At 38.0% G+C, this 13,134-nt stretch overlaps 1 protein-coding gene across 1 annotated transcript in view; it reads right to left on the bottom strand.

Annotated features, from left to right (window-relative positions):
• LOC146964001 (uncharacterized) overlaps window positions 1-6,673 on the bottom strand; it is a 7,228-nt gene extending 555 nt beyond the window's left edge. The window contains exons 1-7 of the mRNA XM_085768078.1: window positions 6,630-6,673; window positions 4,641-4,710; window positions 4,328-4,471; window positions 3,224-3,420; window positions 1,297-1,400; window positions 886-1,004; window positions 579-755 (exon numbers count right to left, since the gene is read on the bottom strand). Of these exons, the coding sequence (XP_085624204.1) occupies window positions 579-755; window positions 886-1,004; window positions 1,297-1,400; window positions 3,224-3,420; window positions 4,328-4,471; window positions 4,641-4,710; window positions 6,630-6,673 (855 nt within the window). The remainder of the gene's footprint in view (window positions 1-578; window positions 756-885; window positions 1,005-1,296; window positions 1,401-3,223; window positions 3,421-4,327; window positions 4,472-4,640; window positions 4,711-6,629) is intronic.
• Between the last annotated feature and the right edge of the window lie 6,461 nt (window positions 6,674-13,134).

Raw genomic sequence — 13,134 nt, 5'->3', positions numbered from 1 at the left:
GAGGATATTTTAGGTTTTACAATACGTTTTTGCAATGACAGCACATTTGCTGACAACTTTGTAATTCTGCGCATTAGTAGAGAGGTTAAGCCCAAAAAATAGGCCTTTGACTTCAAGTCATGATGCAAAGGTCCCCTTTGGCATGGAAGTACCTTAGGGTCATACAAATAAATCTATCCTAAGACACAAGTGAGATCACACTTTGTATCCGAAATAAACACGTTTTTAAAATGCTGTTTTTTAATTGAGAAAACGCATGTTAAAAGCACATTCCATTTAGAATGTCCATATAAACTCAGGCAGATCTCCTAATGCCTTCAGCTCCTGGATATGGATTTACAGCTTCTATGACAACATGCAGCTGCTTGTGTGACAGAGTTGAATTTCATTTTTGGTGAACTATTCCTGTAAAGGCATCACAGAGAGCAATTCTTTCATCAAGGGTCTCAGGAATGTTTCACTTTGAGCCTAATCGAATAATTGGCTTCTGCACACATTCCCAGGCACAAGTTGTGCGGGACCCATGGATCAGACAATTTTGTTTGGGAAATATAGAGATCCTGATGTTAAGTGTTCACCTGCTTGCTGATGTCTGTGAAGGCCTGGAAAAACTGATTGAGCTGGTCGCGACTGGGAGACTCTGTCAGACTTGTCAAGACCTCTCTTATAATGGTTTGGTTTTCCAGTGCACCACTTTCTGGATCGAGGGTCAGCTCCGCCTTCTGGTGTGGTGTAAGTTGCTCCACCACGTCTCTCTGAGCACATCAAAATAAATTGTTTCCGGTGTCATTAGTTGTAAATCTAATCAGTGTAAACTGAAATTTTTTTCATTGCTTTTTAGTTTGTTTGTTTGTTTTTTTATTGGAGGAATAACATTTCACTTACTGCAGAGAAATTGGTGTTAATCTTTTTAAGATCCTCAAGACTTGCAAAAACTGAAAATTTTCCAAGGTTACGCTGCAACCACTCTGCACTCCCACTGACATCTGTGGTGCATCCTGGTTCTTTGAGTTTGAGAACCAGAGGAAAAAGAAAAAAATACACTATTATTCCAACAAATCTTTAAACTGAATGTACCTATTTTAAATCTTTTCATTTCTAATACAAAATTCATATACAGAATATGTAGTGTGGAAGTCAGAGTTCATAATTTGACCAATAACAGTGTAGTAAAATGTATATGCATGTTTAACATGTTTTAGTATTGGTTTCTTTTTTTTTCATTTGTTACTTTTATTTCATTTTGTACAATTTTATTCATCTCCTCTAACACATTTAACAAACATTACTTTTTACCTTTTATTGTTGTTCTTGATAGGTAGACTTGAATGAAGTGTGTGTAGATGAGTTTCCTCTTCATCTTTTGAGGAGCCAATTCTTCATTGTCCATGGCTTCAATCCTTAAAAAAAACATAAATCATAAGTCATGTGGGTTAAACAGCTGTATACAGTGCAGCCTCTGTGTAAGTACATAGATTTTACATGGTGGCATTTTGTAAAATTTTGATAAATGCTGATTTATTTTCATGTAAAGCAGTTATACCATGCAACTGCTTGTGACAGGATGGGCAAGGTGTTGTGCAAATTTCCAATGTGCAACAACTCCAGCCTATTTGTCTACACCTTTCCTGAAGCACTCATCACATGTAATCATGTCACTAATGGCCAAATCGACTAAAGCTTGAAACATGCCATTACTGCATACTTTAAAGAAATAGTCTTTTTTTTTAGTAATACACGTAACAGTAGTGGTTGAATTAAATTACTATAGTCACCTAACATGCAACTCACTCTCACAAATCACTGTTGTGTGACAAAGTCTCTACTTATAAAAACAAACAAACATAGAAATAGCACAGATGGGAAGATGTTAGAAGTTATAGAAGCTTCCCATAGGCTGTATAATGTCATGAATTGTGTCAAAAGCACTGGCTCTTGCTGCAGGAAATTGCAAACATATCATGTGTGTATTAAGTGGGTGAAGAACATGTACGAAGGAGGTTAATTTTGTATGAAATTGTTGGAAATTAGTTGAATTGTTGAAGATTAGTATGAAATCTAATCAAATATATTTAAAAATGACAGGAAACATAACTAATATAGATAAAACAATATCTGAAGAGTAAAAGTAGAGGCTAAATGATATGACATGGTGGGAAAATATCTGAACTGTTTTAGATAAGTGTAAAAAATTGTAAAGGTCTAAAAGAAGTAGAAATGTTGAAAAGGCAGAGCAATATGTTGGAAAATCCTGCATTGTTAAGTGTAACAGTTGACGAGTTTGAAGAGTTGAAGTCAGCTGCAAAAAGCACTGGAACCTGACAGCTACAGAAAACTGATGAACCAGTGCTAACATGGCTGAAGCAGCAAGTGAAAATAGATTAAAAAGTCAAACTTCTAAGGAGGTTGATTTTGTATGAAATGTTTGGAAATTATTTGAATTGTTGAAGATTAGTGTGGAAAAAAAGCATTTAAGTCTACAATATAATAATTAATAGATATTATAAACAGACAGCTTGAAAAATGTTTTTGAACAAATATTACGGTAATAAAGATGAAGCACTAGTAGAACTTATAAGCAGGAGGCTGAATGACATGAAAATGAAAATACCTAAATTGTTTACGTAAGATAAGTGTAAAAAAAAGTGTGAAAATATATATAGGATTTATAAAATGAACAATGTGAAAAGGGTTGAATTTCTGGAATTAATGAGAAGAAGTTTAAATCCTTCAAAGTAAATGTGAGGGTTGAAGAGGTGGAAAAGCCAAAAATCAGGACATGAAGAAGCTAAAAATCCAAAAATCTTCATTATGAGAACAAACTGAAATGTAGGTAAGAGAAATAAATTGTTGTAGATGTTCAAATATACCCCTCAATGGTATAAAATAATTAAATGGCTGATTAATAAACTGTAAAACATGTGTATGTATGTGTGTGTGCGTGCATGTGTGTGTGTGTGTGTGTGTGTGTGTGTGTGTGTGTGTGTGTGCGTGCGTGCGTGTGTGTGTTTGTGTTGAATGTACTCCATAATCTCCAGAAGAAGTTGCATGTTTTGATGTATGAATTGTTTGGATAGCATGAAGTATGAAGAGGTAGTTTGAAACCGTAAAAGGAAAGAAGTAAATTGGCCGAAAGGCCAAGAACAATACTGTTGATTGGCACCCTAATTAGACAGCCAATGAACTGTCTGCTGTTCTGTAAAATGGAAGTTGATTCACTTACAATTCTTGGAAGGAACTGCAGCTGAAGTTCTGATTGCTTAGCTGGATCAGGAACTTTTCATCAACATGGGACAAAAGGGGAGCCATCTTCAGTGCGAACCACAGTCTGATGAATCTTGAGTCATTGTGGTTACCCAGACTTAGACTGTCCAAGATGCCAAATGTGTCTAGAACTCCCAATCCAGACTCATTGGTACCCTGATATAAAATAAAGTTGCATTCATCTATTGATCAGAGATTTTACATTTACTTTATCTGCCATATCCACATATTTTGAATGTTATCAAAATCTACTAGAAACCAAAGTAAATTTTCAAGCAAGGTGTTCAGAAGTAGTAAACAGTAGAAAGTCGTAAACAGACTTTTGTGCATCCATGTTTAAATTAATATAATAGCTTCAAAACTGGAGACGGAAATCGATGGTGCACCAGAATTAAAATTTATTTTGGTGAACACTTTTACTTTGGTTAACTTTGTGAATTCTGGATCCGCTCTCTAGACTGGAACTGGAATCCAGACAAAATTCAGAGTGAACAGAAACCAGGCTCTTCTCCTCCCTGTATGAACAGTCTGGTGATGCGAGGCTAGCCCAAATGGTCGGCAGACATGGCACCTGTTAATCATCTACAATCGGAAAATGAATAAGAGCAGATTCGATGTGCTCGGGCTGCATACAATTAGCCCATTTTGAGATATCCTGTGTTTTTCTTGAAACTATTTTTTGATACTGTCGCCACTTTGGGTTTCACTAAGACTTCTAATAATCTTTTGTATATTATTTAGAAAATATTTTTCTCATATTTTGTTGTACTGTATAATGCAGGGAGGGATTAGCCCTGCTTGATACCAGCCCTAACTGCTAATAGATAGAGTAAAGTTCTGTAAATGGTCACTGTCAAAATGTTGTTAACAAACTGACAAAAGGTAAACTTGCGTGAGAAGCCTAAGTGAGAAACAAAAAGATGTATAGGCTACTCTTTGGTGTCTTTAGCCATTTTCATTCAAATCACATTTCTCACCGTTGTATATTACTGTATGTAATATGTGTGTAAGTAAAAAAGGACATCAACCACAGAACTTGATTTTTTTGTTTGTTTGTTTTTACCAGGTCAAAGAAGACTTTTACAGTCAACTCCACAATCTGCCGGAGGTTTTGCTCCAGTTCCTTTGACTTCTCTTCAGACAAGGTTCCATTTTCTCCCCTTTTGCATGTCAGCTCTGCTGCCAGTGTGTCCACTGCAGCAGATATCTGGAGAAATCATTGAGAGAGTGGAAGATTAATTGGTCCTGACTGTGGCAACTGAACACAAGGGGGTGTCATTGATCAACAAACCTTGGTGGTAACTTTGAAAAGTTACATTGCTGATCAGATTTGCTATTTGAATTTACTACTAATGTGTACAATATGAAAGACTTACTCTGTGACTTGCATTTTGTAGATTTACTGCATGGCAATTATCCTGGGAACCAACGCTGATATTGGTTTTGCTTTCAGAACAAAAAACATAAAAGTCAATTGAGATTATTTTCCTGCTGGGCATTCATGTCTGAATGTATCCATCCATGTGTTAAATATTAAATAACAATTTTAGAAATCTGCCTACGAACCTGTTTTCTGAAATCCGTGAGACTGGTTCTAAAATTATTCATGAATGATAAAGAATTAACTGACTCATCATTATATAATTATTGTTACAATGGAAATTATGATTAAAATGATCAAAGTATACTTACCCAATGTGATATTTGTCTAAAAACATTAACAAAGAGTATTTATTCAGTATTTTGTATAAAAGAGATATATAAAACTCTGTATTACATGCTGGAACAAAACCAAACAGACTTACATTTGCAGATACAAATGTTGACAGAAAAACTGAGAAAATGAAAGATACAAAGATGAAAAATCTAAATTTTAAATCAAAACTTGTTATGTGTACTGCCACACCAATGGGATTTGCAATGAAAAAAGGACTCACTCACCTGCCCCAATAACTGAGAGGAGCAGAACTTGTGCTGAATTTCTGGGATCACCCATTTTGAGAACGCTGTTTGGCTCACCTTTTCATTTGTTGACCATAATTAATCTTTAGATTTCTCAAATGGTTTAGAGGAAGAAGATAATACTATAAGAAAGTGAAATAATTATAGTTAGAAGAGATAGCAGAGTATATCAGACAGGATATATCAGTTAAAGATAAATCATAGGAAGAAGGAGAACATGTTGAGCTCACCTGTCTTTCACTCGGTCAGAGAAAAGTGAGGCTTGAGATCAGGTATGAAGTGAGTATAGTCGTATCACATTTAAAAGAAAACAAAGCAACAGAAAACATTGTTTGTCACTAAAGGAGGAGCCTGACGTGCTGTTTATATTGCAGTCACACTATGTCACAAAGTGACATAGTGTGACATACTGCCACTTGGGTGCAGAAGTCAGTCATTTTTAAATTCTCTACACACACAACACTCTTAGCAGTTGGATGTTAGAATACCATTTTCTTATTTTAATTATTTATTCACATCACACTGTTCCAGCAAAACATCCAGTTAATATTTAGTAGCCTACTGCACAATTTCTTTATTTACTAAATATATATGTGTGTACTGTATATATATATATAGGCTATATATACACATATATATTTATATATAGGACCTATTGCTTCTGAAGGAGATAACTGAGTTCATACTAACCTGTTAGTTCAGTTTTATTATGTCCTTACCTTGTCCTGTTTTCAATGGGCCTCAGCTGTTCCTTTAGTGAGTCATATATTGAAATGCAACTCAGGGGATTCTGCCTACAGAACATCTCTGAGAAATCCTACATACTGTAAAAACAAATCTGCCCTCCTACAGGTCATGTTGCTCACTTGACATCAGGAGAAAACCAAAGTGATGGATTTCTCTGCAAGGAGTACTGCAGGGGCCCAGACTTTATTGTGAGCTTCAGCTTTCATGGTCATGTTTGGATTAGAGGGCTGCACGGGCCCGTGCCCGGCCTGAGCCCGAGACTTTCAAACCCGACCCAAACCGAGCCCGAATTAATTAATTAAAAACCAGGCCCGACCTGGCCCGAACCTGAAATGTTATTATGCAAAATGCACGTTATTTTCAATGACGACAGACATTTAACGCCAGGGGCCGTGTCCACCTGACGTGTTTTTAGCGCTCTGGGCATCTACTTTCCATTCAGATCCTATGGAGTTTGGCACTCATAGCAAAAACAAAAGCTCTCGGCACTTCCAGTTTTTGTTGTGTTGAAATCTGTTCAACTGAGCTGTAAACCGGTGCGTGTGTGTGAACGGAGCGCTCGCGACCAACGACCAAGACCAGCTGTCTGCGTGCAGCCCAACCCGACCTGAGCCCAAATTATTTAATTAAAAACCAGGCCCGGCCCGGCCCATTACCTGTCGGGCCTCGGGCTACCCGTGGGCTTGGTTCGGGTAGCCATGCTCTAGTTTGGATGCTGATTTTGAATCTCAATCGTCAGAACTTGTGAAGCGCTTCCAGCAGAGAAGATACAAAAACGACTGGATCACACATCCCTGTAGACGTTTTTAAAATGTCACCCAGTCAGAATGTCTCAACAACACAAGGCCTCAAACTGTTGAGCACTAAATTGTGTGGTTCAATACTCACCTCTTGGCAGCAGTTTTCTATCCATCATTAAAAAAAACACTGGTACATAATTGAGTCTGATCCAGCATTAAAATGTTTTACCACGCCACCATGTTTTTTTTTCCATGAACTGGAGAGTTCTTTTAGCAACAGGCTGGTGATGCCAAGATGTTCCTCAGAAAGGTTCAGGCGGTCTTTTGTACCTGGTGCAGTTAAGTTTTTAAATGAACATTGTTGTTGATTGTTGTTGATTTCTGTTGTGTGCTATGCTAAGTAATGCATTGCATTGCACTAATGGTATTGCCTGAGTTGTCAATGCTTGTCATGTTGTAGTATTGTGTGTTGGATGTTTGTACGTACAGGGTGACGATTAATTTCCCTTCACAGGGATTAATAAAGTAAACCAACTAACCGACCAACCACGTATTGTTTTCAAAAGGCCGTCTAACCCCAGAAACCTATTAGTCAGCGCTAACCTTCCCACTCTCACACAACCTAATTTCTTAAAGTCTGTCCCTTTTGGCAACTACAGGTGTGGCCACTGCCCTCAGTGCAACTTTACACACAAAACCTCCACCTTTAGTCACCCACGTACTGGAAAACTCTTTAACATTAAAGGCATCATATCTTGCAACTCTAAAAATGTTATCTATATGCTAAAATGCCCTTGTGACTTGGCCTACATTGGCAAAACCAGTAGATCACTAAAAACTAGAATATCTGAGCATAGATTTGCAATCACAATAGCAGAAACCCTGTGGCTGTTCATTTCTAGACATTTTCTCATAGTGGCCCTCATTTATCAAACTTGCGCAGGATCTGGTGTAGATTCTGGTGTAAATATCAGTGTACGCCAAGTGTCACGTGTGATTTACTAAAAGTGTGTACGCTGCTGATTTCGGCGTAGAACCGGCGTGGTGGTGATAAATCCGGCAGCTGAAAGCGATCGTAATTTAAATGTCACGCCCCGATATATTCCTGCTTTAGAGGCGTCGCCCTGCCCCTTTTACCACATGGAGACACGGAAGACGGCCAAGAAGAGGGACTTTACTGACATTACCGCGTTGAACAGGGAGAGGGCGGCAACATTAAATATCTGGACATTGATAGATTGATAGTTTTTGTGATTGATAAGCGTCATCCCGGTGGATGGAGGCTGCAGACGCACGTGTCACCGACCACGTCAGGAAACCCAGCGACCTCATGAAATGCTCCTGCAGTTTACTAAACACAAGTGATTGAGGAGAAATCATATAGGCATATTACTGCTGCGAACGCGACTTTATGACCATCAGCACCGGTGATATGGTTCGGCTGATGGAGGGATGTGAAACACCGCCCCGATCTCCCGCTGACAGATCCCGGTGACGGGGAAAAAAAAAAAACACTCCGCCGCGGAGATCAGCTGCACCTGGACAGGGGGCTCCGGTGTCCGGCAGAGAGAGACTGAGGAGCCGTCCGGTCATGCTCTGGTGCAGGACATGTTGGAAGTTTGTGTGTGTGATCTAACAATAACAGGTCTGTCTGTCATTGACTGTTTCTGTTTACACAGCTGATTAACGAGCATCTGTCACGTCGTGGTTTTTAATTCATCTCAGTTGCTCAAAATAAAAGTCGAGTTAAATTTTCAACACGGACTTGGTGGTATTGTTTCTTTCTTTTTTGGCTACAATATAAACAACAACATGTGGTCCACATCGCTGCGTTATTAGACTATGGTTTAATATTCATTCTGACACAGCAGCACTCCTTCCTGCATGTTCTACGCTGGTTCCAAATGTGCGTACACCTGTTCAGAGCTGGCGTGAGATTTGTGCGTACCGTACGCTCACGCTCAGATTGATAAATGCCGATCCTTGCGGTGAATTTGGTGTACATCCATTTTTTTGGTGTACACAAGTTTGATAAATGAGGGCCACTGTGTCTACTTTAAGTTATTGTGTTATTGAACTGGTTAAACAACCCAGCCGTGGAGACAAACATCAATATAGTTAATATATGTTTTTTGTTCAGCTTCATAATATAGTCCATGTTACAGTATGTGTTTATGTGCTCATATTATTTTAACAGAGCATGTGAAGGCAGTTTCATGACATGAGTGCATGAAAAATAAAAGACACAGCTTATGAATGACAGGTCCAATTATTTTGCAGAGTAGTTGAAAGGATTGCCAATTTGTCAATCAATGGGTAATTCCCACGGCAATATTTTACTGTGCCACCACTGTCTCGTTGCATGTGTCATGTTACTGGCACACCCCAATAGCTAACCTGCAGTCAGACCAGTACTGTTCAAACTATTCTCACCTGACAAATAAAACATTGTATGTTAGTTGTTAGGTTCCATAATGGCATGACCATTGAAATCAGATGTTGCTTATGCCCATCCCAATACAAAACATCCCATAGGATGAGATACAGATTAGTCAAATAAGGATGGAATTCTTGTTTGAATTTGTCTTCCTGTCAAACAACATTCACACATCCTACATGGGATGTGCAAAGTTCCACTGCAACTGTGGAACTATTGGTTCAAGTCCTTCACTTGAGTGTTTCTATTGTCGACTCAGAGGCTGTTTTTTCTTGAAATGGTCCCCTTTCTGAGTAATGTACTTCTAAAATTATAATCTAGAAGTACATCTTGCTGACAATACTTTTTTAAATCACTGAATGCAGTCATTTCACTCCCAGTTACGTAGAAAAAAAACTTTGTGTTGCATGTCCATGCATGAAAAGTGCTCAATAAATGAAATGATTTGATACACATATTCCCATTAGGGGGAGTTGTATGTATGTAAGATGCTAATACACGGATTCTGTCAGGTAATAAGTCATTGAAGTACTATAAATAAACAGCCTTAACTGAGGAGGTAAAACTTACATGCTATATTTTCCAAACTACTATAGTTATGGAATTGTTTTGTGTGTGTGATTGAATGGAACATGGGGTCCACATCAGGGCAGGAAAAAGCTGATTTGTTCGGAAAGACCATTCAGCACTGTCTAATGTTATGTTCACATACTAGAACAGCCTTTTGTTGTTTTTAATTTATAGGTATGAGAAGCCAACAAAATAATTAACCCATTTCTACCACCAACACCGGGTGTATCCAACAGGTAAATAAAACATTCTAATTATGTGATAGGGCAAGATAATGGTGCAGTCGTCTCTGCAAGAAGTATCTAGGGCATGGGTGGAGTTTGCATGTTCTCCCTGTGTCTATGTGGGTATTTTTGCTTCCTCACACAGCACAAAAGAGGTTAACTAAGTTAATTTGCGGTTCTAAAATGTGTGTGAATGTGAGAGTTTGTGTTTTGTTGGTCTCTATATGTTAGCCCTGTGATAGACTGGTGAGGGTGTATCCTGCCTTCGTCATATGTTAGCTGGGATTGGCTCCAGCCATTGGTGCCCTGCGTGGTATAAATGATGGATGGATGGATATCTGTGTGATATTGTTGAATTGAAAAATGTCAATAAAGATGATTAGAGAATTGATAGAATCTGAACTTCTAGGCTCAGGACCTCAGAATACAGTCTCAACATACATGACAAAAACTAGTTGGAATCAAATAGATACCAACAAATATTTCAAACTCAGACATCACAAATGCACATGTCCAAACACGTGCACATGAGCATAGATATAAGACATAAAAAAAAACAACAGATGTCCTCACCCTAGTCAGCATTCCTATGCAGGGCTGTCCATACTTCAAGCATTGTACAAGGCATGAAGTTTCCACAACACCATAACTCTGTGTGTCTTTGATTCTTTCCATGCCCTCATAAAAAGGACGGCCTTTTAAGTGGCTCTTGTATAATATAACATAATGTTATATGTTGATAATTCAACATTTTGGCAAATTGCCATAATCCCTATAGTTTTAGGATTAGGTTTGTTATCTTTAATTGTCGGTGCCGGCTACTTTTAGAAAGTTACGAGAGGGAGTTGTTTTCATGGCAAATGAAGAGACTGCTTGTCGAAAAACTGCCCCGGACGGAAACGCGCATCAGTGCTTTTGCATGAATTTACCTTGAAAACAACTCCATCTTGTAACATTCCGTTATCATCTCATAGAATCTCATAGCATGGTGAATGTGCAGGTCGCATTAGCCTCCTTAGTGTAGCTCTGAGCAGCTCACAGCTCTGCTCCACCAGTCTAAAAATAGCTTGCACCGACAATCAAAGGTAACGAACCTGCTCTTAAGACTACAGTATATAGGGAGTATGGCAATGGGCCAGTTTGCCAAAATGTTGAACTATCCCTTTAACCTGGACCTTCTTGTTTCAGTGTTATTGCCATCTTTTAGGCACCAAAACTAGACTTCCTGCACCGTATTCCATATTAAGCATTGTGAGAAATATTTTCTCTGAAGTGCATGATACATATTGCATAATGCTTATAATAATATAACTGTCTCAAACTATTATTATTATAACATTATTTTAATTGAACAAATATTCTTTAATCCTGACAGTGATTTCCGTGTATAATGTGGTATGGGTCTATTAGGCCATATGTTTGCAGTAGTAAAAGCTTTAGTGAAAATGCATTTTGAAACATTTTCAAATTGTAGGAAATGTGTATAAAGATAGCATGACAACCAAATGATTTGAATCACAGATGTCTTTACTGAATAAAGTCTACCACAGTTTAACAAGTTACAGGACAGTTACAAACATGACCAAGAGAGCTGCAGCTTACAATCAAATCTGAGCCTCAGCAGAATTCCCTGCAGAGAAATTTCATCAAGTTTAGATTACAACTTTTTCCATGTAGTAAACAGAGCAAGAAAGGGCATGTTTCCATGTGTGATTATACAAACAGCAAAACATCCCTGGATCCACTGCAACAATTTAATGACCATCATTTCCTGGGAGAGAAAGACAAGTGTTGGTATTTAAATTTCACATCATAGTAATGAAACACACAGCACACATACTGCATACTTTGGTGTAACCAGAAAGACTGATGTGTGCTGTTGAAGGGGTGACACGGAGCTCTCATACTGAAGAATACATGTCAGCATACTGTTCCCCTTAACATTAAACATAGTGATAAACATAGTGATGACACACATAGATTATACATACATAAACAGCATAGAAAGATGATTTCCTACTTTCATTAGGAAACACTCACATATCTGATGATATTTTGATCATGTCCTGTCCTTTGCGTTAAAATGTTTACTAACACTGCTTCTGAGGAGATTCGGTGACAGCAGTGCCACTTAACAAAATTAATTCTGCTTTGTTGTACCTAGTCAAATTAACATCATCACCACAGAATTGACTGTATAATTCTTGTGCATTCCTGTCTGTTTGTGTGTTACCTGCCAAGGGACTACGGATGCAAATTAGCAAGTTGCTAACTCTGACGCATTTAGATTTGTGCACACGTACGAATGTAAATTAATGTGTATTGTCCCTTTTTAATAAATAAAAATAGAAAAATAAATAAATAAAAGAAAACTGAGAGGAGGGCCTATTCAAACATGACAATGACAAGGAAAATTACAAAGTGGGGTTAGAGTCTGAAAGGGTATACTTTATCAAATATACTGCAATTAAATTAAACCATTTAATAACTTTGCTGGACCCACTTCAAATGAAGTAATAGTTCAACATTTTGAGAAATGCTTATTTGTTTCCCTGCCAAGAACTGTCTGAGAAGCTTGATACCACTCTGTAAACTTTCTTGCAATTACAGTGGCTTTGGCCAACAGCTTCTTAACTTTGCACTAAGTTAACAAAATCCTTCTGCACTTGTATTACACTTCCATCAACAAGTTATTTCTAATTTATTAATTCTATACCAAAATTAAAGGATATACTGTATATAAACTTAGTTCCAAAAGTTCCACCACAATTCAAATATTAACTATTGACTGATATTTGTATTTGAACTCTTTTTTTGTGTATCGCACAGCGCACGGTTAGTTTGGCAGACCGAGGTGCGCTGAGATGGGTGTGGCGGCGCAGCAGGACAAGGTGTTGACTGATTCAGCTTAGCGCAGTGACAGTTTCAGGACAGCTCCAACCTGGTCTACTCTCAGCGCAAGGCGAAGAGCAGAAATGCCAGGCACATTTCAATGCAATAAATAATCACAACAACCACTATTTAATGCAACTAATGGAAAAAGTACATTCATATCTAAATTACCACAGATAAAACGTGATGCAAACTAACGAGTTCTCTCTCAGCCAACCACAAACAGCCTCGGCATCAGATAGTGAGTATATATTCTGCATATCTCATCTCAGAAAATTCAAAAGAAAAGAGAAAAATA

Source organism: Trachurus japonicus, chromosome 22 (assembly GCF_045865225.1).
Source record: "Trachurus japonicus isolate A0001 chromosome 22, Traja_1.0".
Taxonomy (NCBI): Eukaryota; Metazoa; Chordata; class Actinopteri; order Carangiformes; family Carangidae; genus Trachurus; species Trachurus japonicus.
This window is presented reverse-complemented; position numbering and strand designations above follow the sequence as displayed.